The sequence below is a fragment of the Aquarana catesbeiana genome, linkage group LG08 (assembly GCF_042186555.1).
Source record: "Aquarana catesbeiana isolate 2022-GZ linkage group LG08, ASM4218655v1, whole genome shotgun sequence".
NCBI classification, from domain to species: Eukaryota; Metazoa; Chordata; class Amphibia; order Anura; family Ranidae; genus Aquarana; species Aquarana catesbeiana.
In genome coordinates this window covers 56,399,787-56,426,819 of record NC_133331.1, presented here as the reverse complement: position 1 = coordinate 56,426,819, position 27,033 = coordinate 56,399,787, and the positions used below count along the sequence as shown (strand labels likewise).

Here is a 27,033-nt window from a genome sequence, read left to right as displayed (position 1 = left end):
ACAGAGGGGAGACATTTGACAGGTAAAGATACATGCAGGAGGCATGTATATCCTTATAGATAACCCCTATGGCAGTAGTTTAGAAAGGATGAGAGTGGGTTTACATCCACTTTAACCCCTTAGGTTCCACAGTGAGTATAACAAGCATGCTTTACTGTATATACAGACTGATTTTACTGTTGTGGGTTTGTTCAGTATGATTAAGTGATGCAACTTGGAAGTCTTTTGCATAATCTACGGGCCAAAATCGCACCAAAATAGTACAGGAAACTTTTCCAAAATCGCGCTGCGTTGCATTGATGTGAATTACATCAGTTTTTCATCTGTTTACATTCATTTTTCATCCATTCACATCCATTTTTTCATCAGTTTTTATTTTTTTTTTCAGTTTTTCATGCTGGATGATTGTAGATAAATTTGATGACACTTCCTTTGTTGAGCACTACCTGGATCACAAATTAACTTTTGGTTCACAAAGTACATTAAAATATGTAAATCCAATTTTCGTCCAATTCTATTATTCTGTTATTTGCAGACCAATGTAGACTTCTTCTGTTTAAAACGGACCTGAAGGGAAGAGGATGAAAAACTGATGTAAACAGACGACGTTCATTTACATCCGTTTGTCCATAGAAATGTATTGCAGCCCATTTTTTTCATCTGTCAGACCTACAACTTCAAAAAATAGCCATGCCTCTCACTAAATACCTTGGACTGCCTACTTTCCAGAAAGGGGTCATTTGTACTGTCCTGACATTTTAAGGGCCTCAAGAACTGCATCAGGATTGATCAATTTTAAAATCTATATATATACCATAGTTTGTATACGCTATAACTTTCACACAAACCAATTAATATACACTTATTGGGCTTTTTGTTTTTACCAAAGACATGTAGCAGAATACATTTTGGCCTTAATTGATGAAGAAATTAGATTTTATTGGATATTTTTTTTAAATCGAAATTAGAAAATATTTTTTTTTTTTTTGTATTTTTGGTATTTTTTCGTTTATATAATAAAAAACAAAAAAACAGTGGTGATAAAATACCTCCAAAAAAAAAGCTCTATTTGTGTTAAAAAAAAATTATATAAATTTAATTTGGGTACAGTGTTGTTTGATAACGCAGTTGCCAGGTAAAGTAACGCAGTGCCGAATAGCAAAAAATGCCCTGGTCATGAGGGGGGCAAAACCTTCCTGAGATGAAGTGGTTAAATAGCATTTTTGGCTTGTGGTGCCCCGATACAATTTCATTCTGCTTTAACCAGTTCTCAACCAATTTCCTTCTACAGGGCGGCCATTCTGTGCATAATCACTTATATTTACGTGATTCTGCACTTCCGCATAGGGGGCATGCGCTGATTCTGCTGTGATTAGTCAGTGGATGTCCACCGGCACCCAATGATCGGCGAGGAGAGACACAGTAAGGAGCTCTGCCTATGTAAACAATGCAGAGCTTCGTCCTGTCAGCAGGGATTTGGTGGATTTTGTTTCCCTGCTAAGCATGGATTAAAATCCAGTACATCCCTTAGTAAAAACAGCACACTGTGTACACATAAACACTGATTAGGCACACATTTAACTCTTTGATTGCTTCCCTGATGTTTAATCCCTTCCCAGCCAGTGTCTTTAGTACAGTGACAGTGCATATTTTTAGCACTGTTCACTGTATTTGTGTTACTGGTTCCAACAAAATGGCAAAAGTGTCGGTGTCCAATTGTCCACCGCAATATCGCAGTTTTGCTATAAGCTGCTGATCGCCACCATTACTAGTATAAAGAAATAAATAAAAATTCCAGTATATATACCATAGTTTGTAGAGACTAGAACTTTTGCTCAAACTAATTAATATACGCTTTTTGGAATTTTTTTTCCCCCCCAAAATATGTAGCAGAATACGTAATGGCCTACATTTATGAAGATTTTTTTTTTTTTTTTAATGTCATTGGATATATTTTATAGCAGAAAGTAAAACATTTGGGGTTTTTTTTTTTTTTGCAAAATTTTCGATGAAAAAAACACAGTAAAAAACACAGTAAAGCATGTTTTTATTACAAATTATGTGAGCAGACTGCAGTTCCTCTTTAAGGGGGGGTAAATCTTCCGGAGGTCAAGTGGTTATAGTGTACCTTCCACAGGTCAGTTTTTTGTCAGCCCTCTCAATGTCTTTAACCATTTAAACCCCGGACCATTTGGCTGGCCAAAGACCAGAGCACTTTTTGCGATTCGGCACTGCGTCACTTTAACTGACAATTGCGTGGACGTGGCTCCCAAACAAAATTGACATCCTTTTTTTCCCACAAATGGAGCTTTCTTTTGGTGGTATTTGATCATCTGCGGTTTTTATCTTTTGCACTATAAACAAAAAAATAGCGACAATTTTGAAAAAACCGCATTATTTTTTACTTTTTGCTATAATATCCCCAAAAAATATATAAAAAAAAATTTTCCTCAGTTTAAGCTGATACGTATTCTTCTACATATTTTTGGTAAAAAAAAAATCGCAATAAGCGTTTATTGATTGGTTTGCGCAAAAGTTATAGCGTTTACAAAATAGGGGATAGTTTTATGGCATTTTTATTAATCATTTTTTTTTTATTAGTAATGGCGACGATCTGCGATTTTTATCGTCACTGCGACATTATGGCGGACAGATCGGACACTTGTGGCGCGATTTTGGGACCATTCACATTTATACAGTGATCAGTGCAATTAAAAATGCATTGATTACTGTGTAAATGTGACTGGCAGTGAAGGGGTTAACCACTAGGTGGCGCTGTAGGGGTTAAGTGTGTCCTAGGGAGTGATTCTAACTGGGGGGGGGGGGAGGGGCTGTGTGTGTGACACGATACTGATCACCGCTCCCGATTACAGGAAGCTGTGATCAGTGACAGTGTCACTAGGCAGATCGGGGAAATGCTTGTTTACATTAGCATTTCCCCGTTCTTCCTCTACGTGAGACGATCGCGGGTATCCCCGCGGACATCGAATCTGCGGGCCCCGTGATCACACTCACGGAGCTCCCGGCGGGCGCGCCCACAAGTCGCCTCTTAACGGGCAACCTACAGGTATGTGATTCTGCCTGTACTTGCCCTCTGCGTGAGGCGGTCGGGAAGCAGTTAAAAGCCATTTGTAAACAAACTATTTGCCCCCCCCCCCCCCCCCCCCTTCCAAAAAGAAGCCTTAGAACTGACTTCTGACAAATCCAGCAAGTATAGGTGATGACACCATGCCTCCTTACAGACGCTGGAGCTCAAAATCCCTCCAGAATGCATTTTTGCAGTGGGCTAGAATTTTTAGCACTCAAGTCTGCCAAGGGCATGGGGTACATCACCTGTGTCCCCCAGAAGGGCTGGAGGCCAAAGGGCATTTTTTTGCGGGTTAACATTTTTTTTACAAATGGCTTTGAAAGCCATTTGTGTTTGGGGACAAGGGCTGACAAATAAGTGGACCTTCTATATGCCATGAAAGGTCCACTTTACTAGTTCCTGAGTAGTAGCACATGTTCCTGTTATTAACCGCTTGCCTAGCCACCTACTGGCTATGTCTGGTATTGCGGTGGAACAATGAGGGGCCCCGTTTTTGTTTTCTCAAGTGTTTTGGTTGGTCAGGACTCATTTACTACATTTGGGGGAATCTAACCACACATGGAGATTTTCATTCTTATTGAAAAGTATTCATATTCTCGCTAATCTCCTATTGCTGTTTGTTATTTGATAACGAGGACCTTCTTTTCTGTCCTTAGCTCAGGGAAACCGACACAAATCTGGGGAAAAGCTCCAGGATTCTGACGGGAATGTTACGAAGGTAAGACGAAGGTAGGGAGATATTTCCTTGTTCCTCGGTGGTCGACATGCATGAAATCCCACTGCGGGAATTGACATACCTATGAACATCGCTGATTGTCAAAAGTTGCTAAAAGCGTCACATACATTTTTAGTCTCTTTGAAAACTCGAGTGAGAACATAAATTTCCACAGAGAAAAATATTTGTGTTTGCATCTCTTTTATTCAGTAACCGTATGCTTGTAAAGATGTTTTGGATCGATTTTCATAACAGCATGCCTTCATATTGTAAACCTATTTAGATAAAATTGTTTCTTGTAAAGATTGTTCACACTCTAGGCAGATAAAAAAGCATGCACATTAATGCAGCTCTGTAATTATATAAATATTGTTAAGGGCATTTTAAATGGGAGCAGTGTAAGTACCTGAATTTAACCTAGAATCAGCCTCCTAAGTCCCTGTACAGCAGGGCTGAAGCGTGGGAGGATTGAGCAGCACATGGAGCCAATCAGATCATATGCGGGTGAGAGGTATGCTGATAGGAGGAAAGTGACAGAGAGATCATCTCATTATTGTGTAGCTTCTCTTTTCAGTCTAGTCACAGGTTGGGCCAGATCCAAGCGACCTGGGCTCAGAGGAAGTGGTTTGAGTGATGCTGGCCGTGAGACTGAGGAGATGGGGGAGGGAGAAGAAGCACAAGGAGCCAGTTGTGCTGACAAGAGGCATGCTCGTAGGAGAAGAGACAGAGATGAGCTCTTCAGTCTGCTGCTTCTCTACTCCCTGTCCAGTCACAGACTGAGAGAGAAAAAACCTTTTAATTTTTTATTTTTTTTTGCTTACCTGTCGTGCAGCGTTGTCCTGGATTTGGATACTCCAGATACATTCAGCATTGTCTTGCACCGATCTACTAGTCAGGTACAGCGCTGCCATCTTGGTCCTCCTCAGTCTACAGAAGCTAGCTGCCTCTTCCGGTTTCGGGAAGCTGGCTTCTGATGATGAGCACAACTCGACCCACCAGCCACTGTTAATAGCTACTCCAGCAGCTTCCTAGGATATTTGACTTGGAGGCCCAGACAGCAGAGACACATCAATAACGGCGGATGGGCAGGGTCAGGACTAACGTGTTAAAAATAAATAAGTAATAAACCCAAAAAAAGTGCTGATTCATATTGGGGATGTGGACAGCTGTGCACAGAGTTTCTGAGGATTTGAAGGGGGGTGTAAAGTGCCACGTTAACTCCAGCAGAGAGGCTCCTTCCCGGCCAGACAGGGCTTTGCTGTGTGTCAGAGCTGTGTAAATTTTAGAACTGGAAGGGGACAGAAATATAGATACTTTGATAGGTTAAGTATATACACACTATATTGTCAAAAGTATTTGGAGGCCTCCCTTTACACGCACATGAACCTTAATGGAATCCTAGTCTTAGTCCGTAAGGTTCAATATTGAGTTGGCCCACCCTTTGCAGCTATAACCGCTTCAAATCTGGGAAGGCTGTCCACAAGGTTTAGGAGTGTGTCTATGGGAATGTTTGACCATTCTTCCAGAACCGCATTTGTGAGGTCAGGCACTAATGTGGACAAGAAGGCCTGGCTCGCAGTCTCCACTCGAATTAATCCCGAGGGTGTTCTATCAGGTTGAGGTCAGGACTCTGTGCAAGGCCAGTCAAGTTCCTCCACCCCAAATTCAATCATCCATGTCTTTATGGACCTTGCTTTGTGCACTGGCCCAAATCATTGGGTGGGGGGGGTGGGGGGTGGAATTATGGTGTGGGGTTGTTTTTCAGGGGTTGAGCTTTGCCTCTTAGTTCCAGTGAAGGGAACTCTTAAGGCATCAGCATACCAAGACATTTTGGACACTTTCATGCTCCCAACTTTGTGGGAACAGTTTGGGGATGACCCCTTCCAGTTCCTACCTGATTGCGCACCAGTGCACAAAGCAAGGTCCATAAAGACATGGATGAGCAAGTTTGGGGTAGATGAACTTAATTGGCCTGCACAGAGTTCTGACCTCAATCCGATAGAACACCTTTGGGATGAATTAGAGTGAAGACTACGACCCAGGCCTTCTTGTCCAACATCAGTGCCTGACCTCACAAATGTGCTTCTGGAAGAATGGTCAAACATTCCCATAGACACACTCCTAAACCTTGTGGACAGCCTTCCCAGAAGAGTTGAAGCTGTTATAGCTGCAAAGAGTGGACCAACTCAATATTGAACCCTACGGACTATGACTGGGATGCCATTAAAGTTCATGTGTGTGTAAAGGAAGGTGTCCCAATACTTTCCGCAAATTTAGTACATGTATATATTTGTGTTTGTGTATCCAACTGTTTTCCTGGAGTTCGACTTTAAGATGCTGGAAAGCACGAATAAAGCACAAATGTGTTTGCTGCACACTGCCTCTCTTGAGATGAAACAAAAGCACAGACCAACTGTAAGATTAGTAAATTGGCCAAAAAGTTTCAAGTACCGAGTACTAGAATTTTACAGGCCGCTCTAAAAAAAAAAAAAAAAAAAAAGAAAAAAAAATATGTTTGCTTTAGGTCCTCAAAAAACGACCGTCGTCTTAACCCACGACACCAAAGAATGGGTTAAATCCAATGTTTCCTCAGCCTCCCACCTCTTCAGTTCAGGCCCGCAGGATGAACTGATTAAGAGTAATATGAAAATGACACCATCTAAATGTGAAATCCTGCCGGGAGAAGCAGAGCAATTGATATAGATGCTCCGGTGCGTGTAGACAATCAGGTGGGAGGGGGGGGGGGTCGGAGGTCTCCCCAGCCCGGTCCTCAGCCACATGAGCTGTAACAAATACCTGCCGCACGTCTTTCGTTTTGTCAAATCTCATTAAAGGGGCCCTTCGCTTCATGTCGATTGAGCTGTCTCAAAATCATTCATCATTTTTAGCGGAAACAAAAAAAAGCGCCCGTTATTTAAATAATATCATATTAATGTTAAAGTTCAGTTGTCACTTAGCGCCCGGGATTAATCAGACATAACATTTAGAGAAAATAGTTTATTCTAGCCGTTCCGGCCTTTTAGGCTGAATAAGGATTTATGGCATCAGCCGTCCCCGAGCTTCTCTTTCTGCTTGATGTACCGCACCTTGCGAGGAGAGACGCGGCCGCTGTTATCGGATGCGGGGAATCCTTTCTTAACTGCTCATTTGGATTCATTTGGGGGTTATTCGGAAAGGGAGAGCTGCGAGATCATGACAAAATCTTTCAGTTTACAGAGACCAAATGTGCTGTGGACACCTTCAGAATCATAGATTTGTTACAGGCCAAAGCTGTTGATGGACCTAAGATGCCATCTAGGCATTTGTGTACTGTCAGATTGGCCTAAGGTGTTATCTGGGGGGCTTGAGCACCATCAGACCATCAACTGTTCTAAGGTGGCACCTGGATTCTTGGGCACAGTCAGACTTTTGATTGGCCTAAGGTGGCATCTAGGGCACTAGAGCACCATCAGACCGTCGCCGGGTCTAAGATGGTATCCAGGGCGCATTGGGCACTCTCAAACTATTGATTGGCCTAAAGTGGCATCTGGGGCACGTGGGCACTGTCAGACTGTTGACTGACTCAAGGTGGCAGCTAGGGCATGTGGTAACTATTATACCATTGATAATCCTAATGTGGCAACTAGGGCTTGTGTGCACTGTCAGGCAATCAATTGACCTAAGGTAGCATCTAGAGTGAGTGGGCACTGTCAGATCGCAGACTAAAGTGACTTCTAGGGTGTGTGAGCACTGTCAAACAATCAATAAGCCTAAGGTAGCATCTAGAGCGCACAAGCACTGTCAGACCATTTATTGACTTAAAGTGGATGTAAACCCAATGTCATCCTTTCTAAACTACTGCCATAGGGGTTATCTATAAGGATATACATGCCTCCTGCATGTATCTTTACCTGTCAAATGTCTCCCCTCTGTCTGTAATGAGACCCGAAAAACTGCAGATTCTGTGGGTGGGTCTGTTGTCTGGAGCTCGGTGGGTGGAGTCGTGATGTCAGTAGACTCCCCGCCCACTTCTACACTCCCCTTGTCAATATGCATTTTCTCCTGTGCATTTCTTACACTGAACTTCTGCTATGATCTCTAACATCCAGTGAAAAGACAGGAAAGTAACCACATGACTTCAGCATGCCAAATCATGGTGAGGTGTGGAACAGCCAATCCTTGCAGAGCTGCTGAAGAAAGGAGTGGGGGAGGGAATTAAAAAAAAATGCACGTCTTAGGCTAGTGCACGAGATATGTAAATCACCTGTCACTCACAGCAAGGGGGAGGATTTGACAAAGTTTTTCTCAGTTTGTCAAGATTTATCTCACTGAACAATAAAAGAGGATTGCTCAGAGATGGATTAACTCTGTGTGGCAAGACTGGGCTCAAATGATAGGAAATCTTATACTCTACACTACAGTATGATATCAAAACAAAAACAAAAAGTTTTCGGGTTTACATCCACTTTAAGGTGGCATCTAGAGGGCACAAGCACTGTCAGACGATCAAATTGCATACAAACATTTCAGCTGTTATCTTTCAATGCTGCATGTTCGATGGGCAATGTACATAATTTTTGCCGAGAGATGGGGTGTAAGCTTCTGCCTCCATACCAGTCAACTGATTGGAGTTCAGAGGTCTCCAGAGGTATTTATATAGGGTCTTACCCTACGTTACAAAAATATATAGCTATGTATATTTAAATCTGACCTCCAGCCTCCCCTTCAGTCTTGCACAGTTGTACAGGCTCCTCTCCTGTACTGAAATGACTTACTCTGATTTCACTGCACATTGTAAACTTTTCACAATATGCACTAAAAGCTGTAGCAAGTCAGATATAACCCAGCTCATTTCCTGGCTGGAGGAAGTCCAGTATGATTTAGCTCTTACCTTCCCAGCTTAATTGTCCTTGGCCCACCCCTTTCATTCATCAGATTTCAGCTTTTTCAATTATGGAGGTCTCAGCGTCACATGTGGGTGTTGCCTAGGGCAGTCTGCATGTGACTACAGCCTGCCTAGTCAACTCGCTGCTTGCATCTGAGATTAAGGATTTTAAGAGTATTACTGAGGCAGAGTATTGTGAAGATGTCAGGAAGCTATGTACTGTACCCTGCTAGCCCTTCCCACCATCCATGACCTGCCTGAATTGCATAGAGAAGCACAGATCCAGTGATGATGTCACTGGGTTTAAAATATGACATGCAATGAAAAGCTGTTTTTTTTAAAAATGTCATTAGCATATTGATGGGGGGAGTGAGTATCAAATCAAAATCAAAAAATATAAGCAGATTAAACTTCAGTTTAGGAGTGCATTAAAGTGTATCTAAAACCAAAACTTTTTTTTTCATTTTGTATAGAGTATCAGGTTTTATTGCTGTTTGTGCCCCCACTAGGGACATCCATCCTATCTATTTGTCCAGGTGACCATTGTTCCCGAACTAAAAGTAATGGGAAATGCAAAATCTTACAGCTGTCATCGAAGCAGAGGAAGGGGGTAATCTTCTAATAGGAATACATGTTCCAGTGCCAACTGTCTAAATGGGATTTCCCCTCACTTTAGAAACAAATCCTCTGACTTCCTGTTTTGTCTCCCTGACAGGAAGTGAAGGGAAATTTCACAAAACGCAACAAAATAGTTTCGGCTTTAGATGTATTTGAAAGTTTTGCACATATTGGCAGGTAATTATTTACTATCTGACTGCCGAACTCTCTGATCTGTTCTTTACACATTGGTCAAGTTTGTCGTGTGCTCTAATTGGGGGTGAATTTTCTACCACAATGACCTTATCCTCTCTAGTTTGGTCATGTGGACTCAAGAATCATCATTTGTGTTCTTTTAAATTCACATTTATCCACCTAAAACCGCCACTTTTTATGCGGGCCCCAAGCTCCGATTATTTCAAGCTCGCTGAAAGGTAAACCCAGAAATAACACAGAAAGTAACCTCTCTCTATGGTTCATCCCAGCTCCATGTTTATTTTTCCTTCTTAAAATGGATCTTTACAGTCGCCTATTTGTTTCCTCAGAGCTTCCTCTTTTAAAAGAAATAACAAAAAAAAAGCAGAAAAGGAAACCTCAAGGAACATTTTCTAAAAAGGCTGAGATGTATTTTTTTTAAGAGCATTTTGAATCCTTTAGGAGCTGCTGAGTGGTGGAGTGCAAAGAGTAAAAATAAGCCACGAGCAGTGCCAGTCTGTGAGCCCGAGGTCATCATAAACACCAACCAGGACACCACAGAAGTGGGCAATGGACAAGTTAAATTTAAACAGGGATTTTATGTTTTTTTTTTTTTTAGATGTACACATAAATATTCAGCGTGTGCTAGTTTTTTTTTGTTTTCCAAATATGTAAAAACTACAGTATATGAGCTTGTTGGACATCCTATTCCAAAACCATGGGCAACATGAAGTTCCCCATTGCCCCATATAATGACCTCCACTCTTCGAGGAAGAATTTCAGCTAGATTTTTTTTTGTATTTTTATTAAAAGAGAAGTATGAGAATTTTTTTTATTTTAGAATCATACCTACCTAGGTGGATGCAGCATCTGTCCGATGTTGCATCTGCCCCCCCGCTGGCTCTAAGGCTGAGAACCAAGCGATCAAACACCACTGATCGCTTGGTTCTCAGTGCTTCCTGCTCCCCTTCCTGCTACTCCAGTGCTCTGCCCCCCCCCCCACGCTCACTGTAGTGCTGGACTGTGGAGGGAGCGGCCAGCTCAGGCTCTCAGCGGCTTGCGGAGAGGCTGAGTCGGGTGCCGGTCCAGGCATGTAGACGGCTCCCGACCATATGGTCGTGATCTTTCTTGAGCCTGGACCTGCTCTGTGACAAGAGCCAGCAGCTGGATTCAGCCCACTGTCTGCTGAAAACGGGTGACAGGATTGCAGAACAAACTATACTCCTCTGATCCATAGGTGAAGTACAGCCAAATGAGCTTTGGCTGTACTCCTTTAAAGTGATGTATTTCATTACAGCAAAATCCAATTACAAAGATAGAACACACATTCTCAAACTAAAGTTTCTTTAGAGGTTACATAGTTACATAGTAGGTGAGGTTGAAAAAAGACACAAGTCCATCAAGTCCAACCTATGTGTGTGATTATGTGTCAGTATTTCATTACATATCCCTGTATATTGCGGTCATTCAGGTGATTATCTAATAGTTTCTTGAAGCTATCAATGCTCCCCGCTGAGACCACCGCCTGTGGAAGGGAATTCCACATCCTTGCCGCTCTTACAGTAAAGAACCCTCTACGTAGTTTAAGGTTAAACCTCTTTTCTTCTAATTGTAATGAGTGGCCACGAGTCTTATTAAACTCTCTTCTGCTAAAAAGTTTTATCCCTATTGTGGGGTCACCAGTACAGTATTTGTAAATTGAAATCATATCCCCTCTCAAGCGTCTCTTCTCCAGAGAGAATAAGTTCAGTGCTCGCAACCTTTCCTCATAACTAAGATCCTCCAGACCCTTTATTAGCTTTGTTGCCCTTCTTTGTACTCGCTCCATTTCCAGTACATCCCTCCTGAGGACTGGTGCCCAGAACTGGACAGCATACTCCAGGTGCGGCCGGACCAGAGTCTTGTAGAGCGGGAGAATTATCGTTTTATCTCTGGAGTTGATCCCCCTTTTCATGCATGCCAATATTCTGTTTGCTTTATTAGCAGCAGCTTGGCATTGCATGCCATTGCTGAGCCTATCATCTACTAGGACCCCCAGGTCCTTTTCCATCCTAGATTCCCCCAGAGGTTCTCCCCCCAGTGTATAGATTGCATTCATATTTTTGCCACCCAAATGCATTATTTTACATTTTTCTACATTGAACCTCATTTGCCATGTAGTTGCCCACCCCATTAATTTATTCAGGTCTTTTTGCAAGATTTCCACATCCTGCGGAGAAGTTATTGCCCTGCTTAGCTTAGTATCGTCTGCAAATACAGAGATTGGACTGTTTATCCCATCCTCCAGGTCGTTTATAAACAAATTAAATAGGATTGGTCCCAGCACAGAACCCTGGGGAACCCCACTACCCACCCCTGACCATTCTGAGTACTCCCCATTTATCACCACCCTCTGAACACGCCCTTGTAGCCAGTTTTCAATCCATGTACTCACCCTATGGTCCATGCCAACGGACCTTATTTTGTACAGTAAACGTTTATGGGGAACTGTGTCAAATGCTTTTGCAAAATCCAGATACACCACGTCTAAGGGCCTTCCTTTATCTAGATGGCAACTCACCTCCTCATAGAAGGTTAATAGATTGGTTTGGCAAGAACGATTCTTCATGAATCCATGCTGATTACTGCTAATGATATCATTCTTATTACTAAAATCTTGTATATAGTCCCTTATCATCCCCTCCAAGAGTTTACATACTATTGATGTTAGGCTAACTGGTCTGTAATTCCCAGGGATGTTTTTTGGGCCCTTTTTAAATATTGGTGCTACATTGGCTTTTCTCCAATCAGCTGGTCTCATTCCAGTCAATAGACTGTCTGTAAAAATTAGGAACAACGGTCTGGCAATCACCTGACTGAGTTCCCTAAGTACCCTCGGATGCAAGCCATCTGGTCCCGGTGATTTATTAATGTTAAGTTTCTCAAGTCTAATTTTAATTCCGTCCTCTGTTAACCATGTAGGTGCTTCCTGTGTTGTGTCATGAGGATAAACACTGCAGTTTTGGTTACTGAAGCCCCCCGATTCACTCGTGAATACTGAGGAGAAGAATAAATTCAATACCTTTGCCATCTCCCCATCCTTTGTAACCAGATGTCCTTCCTCATTCTTTATGGGGCCAATATGGTCTGTCCTCCCTTTTTTACTGTTTACATACTTAAAGAATTTCTTGGGATTTTTTTTGCTCTCCTCCGCTATGTGTCTTTCATGTTCTATCTTAGCCGTCCTAATTGCACCCTTACATTTCTTATTGCATTCTTTATAAAGTCTGAATGCTGAGGATGATCCCTCAACCTTGTATTTTTTGAAGGCCTTCTCCTTTGCTTTTATATGCATTTTTAGATTGGAGTTAAGCCATCCAGGATTTTTGTTCGCTCTTTTAAATTTATTACCCAATGGGATACATTGGCTAATGCCCTTATTTAATATGCTCTTAAAGCAAACCCATCTCTCCTCCGTATTCTTTGTTCCTAATATTTTATCCCAATTTATGCCTTTTAGCAAGGTTTGTAGTTTAGGGAAGTTGGCTCTTTTGAAATTCAGTGTCTTTGTGTTCCCTTCATGTTTCCTGTTTGTGTGATTTATACTGAAACTAATTGACCTGTGATCGCTGTTACCTAAATTGCCCCGTATTTCCACATCTGTGATCAGGTCTGTATTGTTGGTAATCAGTAGATCCAGTAATGTTTTATTTCTAGTTGGTGCGTCTACCATCTGACCCATAAAATTGTCCTGCTTGACATTAAGGAACAGGTGAGCCTTAAATGAATGCGCAGTTCCCTCCGCCCAGTCTATGTCTGGATAATTAAAATCCCCCATTATGATAACACTTCCCATCCTTGCTGCTAATCCAATTTGTGATAGGAGATCCGTCTCCACTTCCTCCCTCAGGTTAGGGGGCCTATAGCATACTCCCAGTATTATTTTCCCCTTAGCTTCATCCCTTTGGAGCTCTACCCATAAGGATTCCACCTCCTCACTAGCTCCCTCAGTGATGTCATCTCTCACATTCACTTGTACATTATTCTTGATATATAGGCATACCCCTCCCCCTTTTTTACCCTCTCTATCCTTGCGGTATAGGGTATACCCTTGAATGTTTGCCAGCCAATCATGAGAGCTGTTGAACCAGGTCTCTGAAATTCCCACAAAATCCAATTCCTCCTTGTACAACAGTATCTCTAGTTCACCCATCTTGTCCGCCATGCTCCTGGCATTGGTGAACATGCCACATAGTTTAGACCGGTCGCATATTGTCCTCGTATTGGGTGTTTCAAGATTGCAACTAGGACTTGCTACTATACTCACCTTGTGTTTTTATGCTTTGGTTAACCTACCACTAATGCCCCCAATACTACCCTCTGGAATATCTTCCGCGCTGGCTATCACTGTCTCTGGACCCTCCAGGTTGCTAGGGGTTCTTTGAGCTGTGGCTGATTGATCTCCAGCTTGATGGAGCGTGCATAGTTTTGGGGCTAGCGCCACTTGGCAGAGCCAGCTTCCTGACATTAATGACCGTTTGCAGGTCTTTTTAGCTGTGTCTGTAAGAGGGGCATTCGTCTCACTGGCCACAAATGTAAGGGGGCATTTTTCCCAGTGACCACCAATGATTTAGTTTTAGCAACAGTTCCCCAAAACTGGGTTCATCAGGGGATAAAAGGTAGAGAAAGGTGGGATAGAATGAACACATCTAATAGAAATACAATAAATTTACCAAATTAGAATTTAGAATTCAAAGTTATAATTTACAAAAAAAAGCATGTATTTATCAGTTTCAGCATACAGAGTATTTGGTAGCATCAATGGAATCTAACAAGAAGCCCTTTTATACTGCATAAGAAGAATCCTCATGAATAACAACCAGGGTTTCCTAAGGTGACTATCATATACTTTGGTTTCTATACATTCTCAAATAAGAGGAGGAGTGCAAAACAGTAAAAAAAAAGAATTAATCATTTAACAACTACATAGAAGTTGAAATCGGATTGCATAAGGTTCTACAGCTGACTGGTGTCAGAAAAGTTGAAGAGTGGGTATAGCCATACTCTGATAGATCCCAAGAGACCCACAGTTGTAAGAACGAATCCATCCTGCCCCAAAGTCTAGCTGTCAAATTCACCAGGCTTTTGACCTCAATATTATTATTAATTAAGTCCATCTGACATGGAGGTGTTTCTTTCCTCCATCAGAGAAGGATCTGCTGTCTTGCTGCCATGAGAATATGTGCTGCCAGTTTCTTAGAGGGTTTAGATATGTTAGGTAAAGGGAGGCCGAGGAGAAAATTGATCAGATTTAAAGGAAACTCCAGTGCTAGAATTTGTTTTAACAAGTTGGTGACCCTTTTCCAGTAGCCCTGTATCAGAGGACGCTAATAGGAAACAGCAACGAGTGTACCAGCCTTGCATCCACATCTTCAAAATCTCTTGGGGATTTTCCACCAAATTTTGGAATCTGTCTGTGGGTATGTGTGCCCCTTCAGCCAAAATAGCGGTTTGTCTCACTTTGTGTAACAGCGGTGGGCCAATCGGTGCTGTAACATAGGACCTTCATAGCCCTGTGCAAACTACAACTCCAGCAACAGGCCTTCCTTTTAAAATCTCTAATGTTCTCAATGCTCCCCTATACCTAAGGTACTTTAAAATTAAAAAAAAAAAAAAAAAAAACAGTCCCACATGTCTATTATACCCTTCTCCCCATATTATTTGTATGCTTATTTATAAAATACCAAAATGTATCCTCATTTAGATCAGTAGTCCATAAAGTTAGACATTTTCTCAATCCTGTTTTGCACATAAATGTTGTACAATCTTGAATGTCCAGTGCAACCTTTCTCAACCACGGTTCTGTGGAATCCTGTGGTTTCTCCAGAGGTTTCTAGTTCAATGAGCAGTTTTCTGCCAAGTTTCACTGACACTAATGATCTTTTCAGCTATCTGTAAAGGGGGTATTTTTCCCACTGACCACCAATGTCAAAATCATTCTTCCCTCTGATCACCAATGTAAGGAGTATTCTTCCCATTGAACACCAATGTAAGGAGTATTCTTCCCACTGATCACCAATGTAAGGAGTATTCCTCCCACTGATCACCAATGTATCCCACCGATCACTAATGTAAGGAGTGTTCTTCCCACTGATCACTAATGTAAGGAGTCTTCCCCTGACCACCTCTGTAAGGAGCATTCTTTCCTCTTGACAACCTCTGTAAGTGGGTCTTTCCTTCACAAATCACAAAACTAAGGGGACCCTTCTGCACTGACCAGAAATGTAATGGAGCACGTCGTTGACCACCAGTGTAAGGGATCATTCTTCCACTGACCTGCATTGTGAGGAAATACTACAATTTTTATAGTATACATTTATTTTCTGGCCAATTTCTTTTATTTTCTACATTAAATCATTATTATTAAAAATGATTTTGTTGTATTATAGCAACCCTGGGTGTCAAATACGCTAAAAAGCTGGGTACACTATAAGGTTTTTTTTTCTCAACCCAGTGGGCTGTAAGAAAAATAAAACTGAGAGCATGCAGTACTAACACAAGCAGTGTTAGTACAGTGATCTCACCTGCTGGTCTATTGTGTTCTGACTGGGGTCTTCCCTCAAAACCCCCTCCCGCCCAGAACATACTGGTCAGCACTTTCAGCCATTGGCTGTCTGTGCTTATCGGGTGCAAAGTCAGATGCTGGTTTTCCAGCATGCCGTTCGACAGAAGCCGGTTGTAAGACTAGCTTTTGTAGATCAGACAGCTGTACACATGGGACGAAAGTCAGCCGACAGTTTTTGGCCACTTTTAGGCCCTTGTGTACCCAGCTTAAAGCAAAGTTTCACCCAAAAGTGGAAGTTTCACTTTAAGCACTCCTTACCTCTTAAATGCCACATTTGGCATGTCATTTTTTTTGGGTGGGAGCAGGTACCTAGTTTTGACAGGTACCCGAGCGTAGGGCTGGGGAAAAAATCGATTTAAATTTTGAATCGAGTTGAGAGGTCAAATTGATTCAAAATTTTAAGCAAATCAATTTTTTTAGATTTTTTTTTTTCACTGCGCCGGTCCCGAGGCGCTGCAGGCATGAGTTTTTAGGCGAGGCCGGACGCTACGGCCGGACGCCGCGGACTAGGCTGAAGCCGCGGCCTCGCCTAAAAACTCATGCCCGCAGCGCCTCCGGACCGGCGCTGACACCGCGCCGGGCCTGAAGAGCTGCAGGCAAGGAGTTTTTAGGTGAGGCCGCGGCTTCGGCCTAATCCACGAGGCCGGACGATGCGGACTAGGCCGAAGCCGCGGCCTCGCCTAAAAGCTCATGCTCACAGCGCCTCGGGACCGGTGCGGTTTCCAAAGAAAAAAAAAACTCGATTTGAATCGTGGATCGGGTTTTTTTTAAGAGGATCGAAGATTTTTTTTTTTAGAAAATCTCCCAGCCCTACCCGAGCGGAAGTTCTCCTCTCCCCCTCTCTCTCTGCAATCTTCTGGGGTACGTCACAGGTCCCAGAAGATTGCCTGGTCATTGAGGAGGTGCAGCGCGATTCGCGAATGCACAGTGCACACCTGGCTGTGAAGCCGCAAGCTGTCACAGCCGGGTGCCCAAACTTGCAATACCGGCGCTGGAGAGAGAGAAGAGGGTTCTGGTGGCTGGATCGTGGACATGTGAGTGTGTGTTTATTAAAAGTCAGCAGCTACACTTTTTTAGCTGCTGCTTTTTAATAAACACAAAAACGGCTGGAACTCCGCTTTAAGTATGGTGCATTTTTTCTTCCCTATTCTTTCATTTATTATGTCCACAACGTACTCTTTACTCTAATGTAACCATGAGCAGTGGATATAAAATTAACTGGTTCCCGGAGTCCTAAAAATTATTTCAAGAGTTCCTTTTTGTTAAAGAGGTTGAGAAAGGCTGGTCCAGTGAATAATAGTTTTTATTCTATCCACAGTCCACTTGTCCCGATTACTTCCATGCTTCCCATGAGCAAACTTACTCACCAGATCCAGACCTCTTTTTACAAAGAAAAATGTCCTGCTTTTTCCCTTAAATGGTCTTTCCAATGTGACCATTTTCTGTTTTTGTCATCTCATTATTTAGTGCAACATATTATAAAAGAAGAACAATCTGCTTAGTGTAAGGTTATTGATCAATTCATATATTAAAAGTAGTAAAACACTCACATTAGTTTGTGCAATGTCAAGATTTTCTTTTTACTCTGAGCAGCTGAATGGAACTGAACAGAACATCAAAATGGTATTAGGTAAAGATACGTTTCTGTGGAGGTGTACAGCGAACCTGTTACTTTTCCCTACACGGGCAAAGCACCGACTCACTTTTAGAATTTTAATATTTTAATACATATCTAAAAAAAGCTGCAGTTCTCCTTTAAGGATATAGTGGTTTACCACCGAAGGAGTTAACGTTCTAAAGGATCCTTCACGAGGTCTAATTTGTGTTTTCGTAATAGATACTCAACCCAGCAACCAAAATTCTCGGTGGTTTAGGATTTCTAGCAAACAAGATAATTAACTCAACCTACAATCAACCATTAGATATTCCCCCACCCCCTTCCCCATTTGAAAATGGGATCCTTGCCTGCAAAAAGCGAGAGTGAGATGGTAATGACGTGCAGCCCTCCTCATCGTCCCATCTCCTCTCCAGATTTTATTAAGAAAACTCCTCTGTTTCCTAATGAAGAAAACATCTGGAGCAGATAAATTCACTGTCAGGGTGAGCCTCAGGAGACAGCATCACTTATTGCCTAAGAATTCCAACTTGTAAAATCTGTGAAAGGTTAGAAAATAGAAGTATTTGCGGACCCTGATAAGGATCTGAGCCGGCCCAGGGGTTTACGTAGGACGGAATGGACCACAATGGAGAATTACGCTTTCTGTCCTTTTAGGCCGCACCTGCACTTCGCAGAGCCAACACATAGGACGCGTCATACAATGCGGCCCATTGACAGATCCTGTCAAGGATACCGTTTGCTTTAGTGGTGGCGAAGGCAGACTCTTAGCCCTTAATGGCTTTGTCACTCATCGTTGTGGCTTGTTACATCCTATTTAAGTTTAATTATAGCACCACTATCAGTCTTCCTATAATAAAGTCTCCTGGGTGCGTCAGCGACAAAGACGATTTGTGAATTGTTGGAGAAGTCACTTAAAAGGGAACCTTTATTTCATTTATAACCTAATAGGTACAAGTAAGGAATATGAGTGTGCAAATTTGCATTGTTTGGACCTATGTACTTTGGCATTGCTTTTTTAATTTTCTTAAAAAAAAAAAAACTTGCAAATCAAAATACATACAAAATATATAATACACCCACCTCCCATATAAGGAACATTGTGTAGTGTATATTGGTAACTATATGGAGTTAACAGCTATAATAATCATACTCTGTTTATAAATTCTCTGTTTATAATTACTCAATTTACATACAAGCCGAACTGTCCAGCAATAGTTTCATTTACAGGGGTTGAGACAAATTTTATATTACTGCCGGTGTGCTTACAATGATCAGTTTTTTAAAGATCTAAACCTTTTTTCCCCCCAAAAAATAATAAACCTACTGCTGTAACTTCTTAAAAGTCCACTTCCTCCACCCCATGTGTGTTTTTTTTTTTTTAAAGTCCCCTCTCACTTTGTTTTGCTATGGTTTCCACAATAAGCATACTCACTCAGAAAATCCAGTGATGCTCTGTAGTGATTTGTCACTCTGCTGCTGCACACCAGATCTTCTGCCGCCATCTTCCTCTCCTTTGTCATTAAGGATCAGCTGTCTTTACCTGCAACTACCCCCCTGATGACGCAGATGCATTGTGGCACATCATCATGGTGATGGAGGCAAGAACCAGGAAGAGACAGCAGGCCCCCTGGTGACGTGCCTCAGCACATATTCTCTAGTCTAGAATGTCCTGAAGCCTCCTGGGATACATGACCTGAGTATTCCAGGAGGCTGTGGGCAGCAAGGGGCTACACCATTCTCAATTAGATGAGAAAGGCAGAAGAAGAGTTGGAGGAACCCTTAAAAAAATGGTATTTAGAAAAAACAAAAAAAATATTTTGTAACATATTATATCACATTTTATTTTTTGGGTTTAGATACTCTAAAAATTTATGTCAAAATTAATTTTGCCGTTCTAACTTGTGATTACAGAGATGGCATAACAGCAACTAAAAAACATCTGTGATTGTAAGCTCACAAGTGTGAATCGGCCTTTCATTTGTAGTTAATTGCATAAGATTCCAATACTGAATGATAAAGTCTGGTAATATTCTATGCATAAACTGGACCTCATGCAAATCTGTGCAAATTAAAGCCCATCCCGTGGAAAAGATGCCCCCCCTTCCACCCACTCCAACCCAACTTGCATAAGATTCCAATACTGAATGATAAAGTCTGATATTATTCTATGCATAAACTGGACCTCATGCAAATCTGTGCAAATTAAAGCCCATCCCTGGGGAAAAGATGGCCCACCCTTCCACCCACTCCAACCCAACTTGCATGCTAAGATGTATGTACATTAGTCCATCTTCTGGGTCCCTCGCTGGCACTTTTTCTGAGGGTCGGAGAACCACTTCTACAGCTCTACTTTGTGCTGACATCACTCGTCTTGTGGATCCTGAGGGTCAGTCAACAGCCAATAGGAAGTGCCCCCATGTCACATAAGCAGTGAACTAGACCCTGGAAGGTAGACCCTGCCTCATGTAAACCGAAGAACAGAAGTTTTAGGAAAGAAAGAATTACGGTACATTTAGAAATGTTTAATTTAGTGGCATCAATCAGTTACAGGGGGGTGGCAGGGATGGAATAAGTAAAAAGAAAGAAGTCCAGAAATGTAGACTATTTGCGACGGGATCAGTCAAAATACACAGAGTAACCCCATCCGCTGATATTTTGGCTCCGCAATTTAATTTGTTCTCTTCATGATGCTGGGAGCCATCTCTGCTGCCAACAGATGCAGACAAGGGTTTTATCTTATAGAAGCCTCATGCAGCTGACCTTTCCCTGGGTCAGGATACAGCCAGTCATTTATACAGAATTATAGGAATGTAAACATAGCAGGCTTTGGCTCTTGAAGTGGACCTGTGCTTTGTCCATGCAGGGCAAAACCAAAGGTTTACTCTGGAGTTCAACTGCAATAACAAAAACTAAAATTGCCCAGGATGTTTATAATAGAAAAAAAGTTTTCACTGCATCACTACCTTTTCCTCTGCGCTGTCCCCTTGAGACTCTTTGCTTTATCCATCAATGCCATTCCTCTTCTGGGTAGAATAATACCCAGAATAAATTGACCTACTTCCTATGAACCCAGGCTGTCATAGACACACCCTCTTGGGAACACAGCAAAATGCTGCAGGAAAAGGTGTTCACCTCACTATGTAAGGTCATCTACACCAGAGGACAGAGGAGCAGGAGGAGCCTGGACCAGTGGTGTTATAACCTGCAGTGGCAGGTTGGGGGAAGAGATCAGGCCAGTGGTTCTAGATTTGCTGTGTCAGAGGGTGGAGGAGAGCCCAGACCAGTGGTGCTGAGACCTGCAGTTGTAGAGGATGGGGTAGAGACTAGACTTGTGATGCTGAGAACTGTAGTGACAGGGGGGCAGGACAGAGACTCGATCAGTGGTGCTGAGACCTGCAGGAGCAGAGGATGGAGCAGAAACTAGATCAGTGAAGCTGAGACCTGTAGTGGCAGGGGAGTAGGGCAGAGACCAGACCAGTGGTGCTGAGACCTGTAGTGGCAGGAGAGCAGGGCAAAGACCAGACCAGTGGTGCTGAGACCCTCAGTTACAGAGGGGGTGGCAGAGACTAGATTAGTATTGCTGAGACCTGTAGTGGCAAGGGAGTAGGCCAGAGACCAGACTAGTGGTGCTGGAACCTGAAGCACAGAGCATTGGGCAGTGGCAGGGGGTTGGACAAAGGGAGGACTTGGTAATGCTGAGACCTGCAGTACAGAGCAGGAGACAGCCACAGTGGGTGGGGCACAGATCAGACCAGCAGTGAGATCTGCATTAAAGGGCAGTGAAGAGACCAGACTAGTGGTGCACAGACCTGCAGCACAGAGCAGTGGGCCGTAACGTAGCACAGGGGGATTGTTACAAACTATATTTGCAGCACTGGTTAGGCCTGTAACAGAGACACATACTTAAATCTCCCTCTTCTCATGCCAGTGCCTCACCTTTGCATGTGTCAGGATTTTCTTGAGCCTAGATTGAGATATGTGTATGCGTGACGCTACCATACAATTCTGTATAATGCCCTCTAAAGCAGGTGTAATTACAATTTGAATTGCACAACCAAAATCTTTATGTATGAGGATACCCTTTGCATCATGCTGTATAATTGTCTCATTTTGTTTGTGGTCACATTGCATTGAAATCTTTAACGATCAGCATCAAAGACAATTGGGTTGTCAAAAAATATTGCACTGTGTGTGGTCATCTCCAGCCTGAACAGACTATGCCATCACGGATTCACAAGGCAAAGTGCCCCCCTTCAGCTCTCACAATAAAGCCTTGCTTCTGTGCCAGCAGAAATGTTCTTCATTGGCGGCGGCGTTTAACCCTTCGTTAGCCGTCAGCGCCGGTCTAGTGCGTCACTGTCTCCTTTGTGCCTAATAAAACGATTGTGCGCTCTTCACCTGTTTCCACTTCAACGGGCTCTGACATAATGGAGCCAGTGTGCCCATTAGTGTGAATTAGGCAGCCTCCATCTCCCCGCAGCTCGAGCCGCTCTTGTTGTTGGGTTGTTTGAAGGCGCTCAGTGTACTGCAGGGTGGTACGAGGCAGCAAGGCTTCAAGCTTTGAGTGCAGGTGGTCGGGCTGCGTGCCTGACACAAAGATCTGAAGTCACAGAGCTTGGAGTCTGTCTTTAAAAGTGTCATTCACAGACACAAGGCTGGTGTTATCTCGCAAACAAGAAAGAGTTTTTTTGGGTGCACGGTACCATGTTGAGCAAACAAAGGGGGTTTGATAATCAGTGTCGCCAAAGCAAAGCTTCTATATCAGCCAAGAGCTTTGTCACTCCCACGTCATTTCTCAGAACTTGTCCCTTTCTGTTATTTAAGTGGAAAAATAAACATTATTGCTTCCAATATGTGATTAGTACATACTGTATACGTATGTGTTTAAAGGTGTAGCAGGAGACCACTGGCTGTATTTAGGGTTTTTTTTTGGGGCTCCCAGCGCGGAGGAACACTGTGCTGGGAACATACAGGATTTCCAAATTACATAAAACACAATACTGGCTTGGAACTCTGGGAGGCAGGGCAGACAATCAGGTAAAGAAATGCAGGTTTGAGGCTAAACTCCAGGCAGATATAAAAAAAAACTCTTTATGTATTAATATATCATTTTATCATTAAATGCAAGCAGTGCAGGTACCTAAACTGATTTGGTAGCAGCTTTCACTTTATGATAGAGATCAGACTGGGTGAAGCAGCCAAAAATGAGAAGAGACCTGAGTGACAAAGAGATAAGCTCATCAGGCCGCTGCTTCTCCTTTCACTGCCCAGTCACAGGCAGGGAGGGGGCATTAGCTGTAGGTGTAACTTGAAAAGGAACTTACTTTTTTTTTTTTAATTCTATATTTATGGTTTTTCAGCACGCATAGAAGAAAACATGCAAGTACCTAACATTTGGAGCTAAGCCTATGGGGGTTAGCTCACATGACAAAGGCTCGCATAGGCTGACATACAACACAATAATAATGTGATATAGAACACAGTTAAAATGAAAACAGCATGGGCGATGTCCTGAAGGCGAGACATCAGATTCAGAATCCGCCCATTACCTCTATATACTGCCGGTGATGGTCCATTCCATTGAAAAAAAGGAGGGGGGGGGGTTTGAGGGACTTCTTATATGTCAAGGTTCACGTACAGTGGCCCACCAGGTCTCTTCCCGATGCCCATGTGTATGGGGTTCCAAGGCAGGGAATAGTCTTCTACTCCCTCTGGTCCAGGAAGCCTTTTAGTCCAGAATGGGGCTCAGCAAGCTAGGTCAGCAGTATAATCTGCTGAGAAAGTATAGTGAAACCAGTAAAACCAGGTTTTGCAATATTGTTCTTTTTGATTGGAGGACGCCAGTATGTCTTTCATTTTACAGATAGTCTGAATTTTGCGAAGCCAGACCCCCATGGGGGGGGTTATATTGTCTGTTGCCAAATCAGGGGTATACAGGCCTTGGCTGCGTTAAGAAGTTAGATAGTGAGAGAATGTTTGTATCGCTTGGAGGATATGGGACCAGATGTAACAGGTAAGCCATTGGGTCATCACCCAGTTGTACGTCAGTGAGTTTGTAAATCGGGTTTCAAAAACCAAGTCCATAATAGTTGCAGAACTGGGCAGGTCCAAAAGATTGGAAGATGAGTACCCTCCTGGCTAAGGCATATCCTTTTTTAAAAATGTAAATACTACCTCATGTCTATTATTGCAATATGTGCTTCTTTTGTTCCTGTTCTCAAGATGTTTTAGAATATACACATGCACTTTACTCCCTTAACACTCTCCTTCAGTCTCCCTCTCTGCATATTTGTAAGACCTCTGACCCACACAATTTACTGTCCAGACCAACAGCTTCATGGGCTGGTCTCCCCTACTGTTAGAGGTCACGCAACACCTACTCCCCCCTAAGCAAACGGCTGCTCAAATCCCACCCAGAAATCACCATGAATGGACCATCTAGCCCAGTCAGTGTTTATTTTTGAGGATGCTTGCAGTGAAATCAGGAGAGCAATAGCAAACATTTTCCTTTTTTCGCTTTTTAAATCCATATCTGTTCAGGTACTAAATAGCGGAGTTAAAGTAAAAGCCATTATTTATGTACTTGTATAAACATTTCAGCAGCTTGTCAGAAATGACAGTAATTGAGAACATTCTGATCATGGGGAAGGAAGTTGTGTTTCTGATAATCCCGTTGAGCGATCATGTAGGAAGCCCCCAGATGACATGCCTGCTTCAGCTGGGCAAGTGTGTATGATTAAATGAATCAGAAAATTTTGAAGAAACTCTTGGTGCCACCTTTCGCCTTGCAGAAGCAATTATGATTACGAATAATGTTCAACTCCAACCTTATTTTATTTTCATCTAAAAATTCCAGATTCTGATTGCCTGTGAGAACCTAAACACATAAATATATAATGCTATCCTATTCCAAAGCTATAGTTGATAATAAATGTAAAGGAAAATGAATAAGTAAATTGTATAATGTATGGCCAGCTTAAGTATTAGTTAACATTGTTCTGGAGTATTAGTCTGTCAGTGTATCTTTGTTCTAAGATTCCCAAGTGTCAGTGTGTCATTGTTCTGGGTTCTAAAGTGTGAGTGTGTCATTGATCCAATACCCTCAAGTGTCAGTGTGTCATTGTTTCAGGTCCATAAGTGTCAGTGTGTTATTGTTCAGGGTCCCCAAGTGTCAGTGTGTCTTTGTTCAGGGTCCCCAAGTATCAGTGTGTCGTTGTTCAGGGTCCCCAAGTGTCAGTGTGTGGTTGTTCAGGGTCCCCAAGTGTCAGTGTGTGGTTGTTCAGGGTCCCCAAGTGTCAGTGTGTGGTTGTTCAGGGTCCCCAAGTGTCAGTGTGTCGTTGTTCAGGGTCCCCAAGTGTCAGTGTGTCGTTGTTCAGGGTCCCCAAGTGTCAGTGTGTCGTTGTTCAGGGTCCCCAAGTGTCAGTGTGTCGTTGTTCTGGAACCCCCAAGTGTCATTGTTCTGGGAACCCCGAGTGTGCGTCCTTGTTTTTGGATCCCCAGGTGTCAGCATGTCATTGTTCTGGGACCCCGAAGCATTAGTGTGATGTTGTTCTGGCTCCCCATGATCACCTTCTCTGATCTGTAACACAAAATTGTGATGCAGTATGAGAATCATTGCTCAAACTCCTCTCAGTACAATAACTATCTGTATTCCCTCCCCATTTTCCTTTACCATGTATCAGCTTGATGTATTCCTTTATCTGGTATAGACTCGGTGACAGGCTGTCTTTAAGAAGTGTGGCAGTGCATTGCTGCAGGCGCTTTCATCTAGACGTGTCCCTGTGGTCAGAGAAACTCTCCAGACTTTCATACTCCCTCCTGGCGGATGTTATTTTTATGTGCACTGTACAACTGTCAGCCATAATGTGGCTCTCTAGATGCAGACTGTCGCCAGTGCTCCTAACTAGGGAGCTCTGCGTTGGCTGCTTACGCCTATCGAGAATGGTCATTGTGACTGTGTACCTTGGTTATTTGTGCTATTGAAGAAAAACAAAAATTGAGTCTGTGACGTGACAGATTTGGGAATTGTTTTTTAATTAGGGTAGCATGTGGGCACCCTTGACAGATATAACGAGCTTGTGTGAGCCTCAGAAGTGCTTGTTATTGGGCAGCCCTTCCCCTAGAAAAGGAAACAAGTCATGTATTCAAGGTGTGCTGAAGCTCAAGGGTACTTAGGTCTGGCAATAGGCTCATGGTGGGATCAAAGGTGTTGCCATTTCCAAAACAATGGTCAACAAACTCAATGTCCATGGTGTGGATTTGAGATCATACTATGTACGAGGTGTGTCTAAAAGTTCGATGAATGGTATCAGAAAACAAACAAAACAGAAGATGCAAACAAATTACCTTTATTGGCCCTCAAAATAATCACCATACTTCATAACACACTTTTGGCAACGTTCATAAAGCTTCTGTTAGCAAAGGCCTCTTTAGGAATCGATCATAGAACCGCTGTCACACATTCTTGGATTGCCACCATGTACGCAAAACATGCGATCAAGATTGTTTTGACCTTGGACTTTTGCAGGCGACTATTTTTGGGTCGCGGGGAAGACTGTGAACACCATTTCATCAATTGCTTGGATTCCGGATCAAATTAGTAGCACCGGGTCTCATCCCCTGTGACGATGGTTCACAGAAAGGATGGATCCTGGTCACACGTAGTAATGAAATCTCCAGAGGTTTACATCCGTTTTGCTTTCTGTTTGTCGGTCAGCTTGCGTGGAACAAACCGGGAAGAGATCTTCGGCTTACCCAAATATTTGCGGACAATGATGTGCGCACTGTGTTTTTGCTAATGCCCAATTCCCCCGCTATCAATAATAGAATTATCCGCCAATCTTGTGCCACCATTTACCGCACTCGCTCGATCGTGTGAGGGGTTCTCATTGTTGACGGCTGACCCCCAACATTGCTCATCCTCAGTCATTTCCTTGCCATCGCAAAAGCGGCTGAACCAGTCGTAAACACATTTTCTTCTCACGGCTTCCATCCTGTAAACTGACACCAACATTTCATGCATCTCCATCAGCGTTTTCCCTGATTTGCAGCAGAACTTGATGTTCACTCGTTGCTCCATTGCACTGTGACCCTACTTCTTACACTGACTATGTTCGACTGCCCACATCGGGTTTACCCTGACGGTCACTTGTACTCCAAGCTGGGTGGAGCTTCTCAATGTGTCTCTGGATAGTTATGTGCATGCACGCACCTGGCCCTTGTTGCCATTGAGATATCAGACCATTTACCAAACTCTTTTTTTAGACACACCTCGTATGGCCACTTTTTACTTCAATAGCATAAATGCATACAAAGAAAATTGTATTTCCTCACATAGTGATCAGTAAAGAAA

At 42.8% G+C, this 27,033-nt stretch overlaps 1 protein-coding gene across 7 annotated transcripts in view; it reads left to right on the top strand.

Moving 5' to 3' along the window:
• The window catches only part of VTI1A (vesicle transport through interaction with t-SNAREs 1A), a 678,091-nt gene that overhangs the window by 443,415 nt on the left and 207,643 nt on the right, over nt 1–27,033 (top strand). For 4 of the 7 annotated variants that reach the window (XM_073595874.1, XM_073595875.1, XM_073595876.1 and 1 more), the window contains one exon: nt 3,745–3,806. In XM_073595874.1, coding sequence (XP_073451975.1) covers nt 3,745–3,806 — 62 coding nt within the window. Of the gene's footprint in view, nt 1–3,744; nt 3,818–27,033 lie in introns of all 7 variants that reach the window. The other 3 variants (XM_073595879.1, XM_073595880.1, XM_073595881.1) reach the window with 1 other exon arrangement.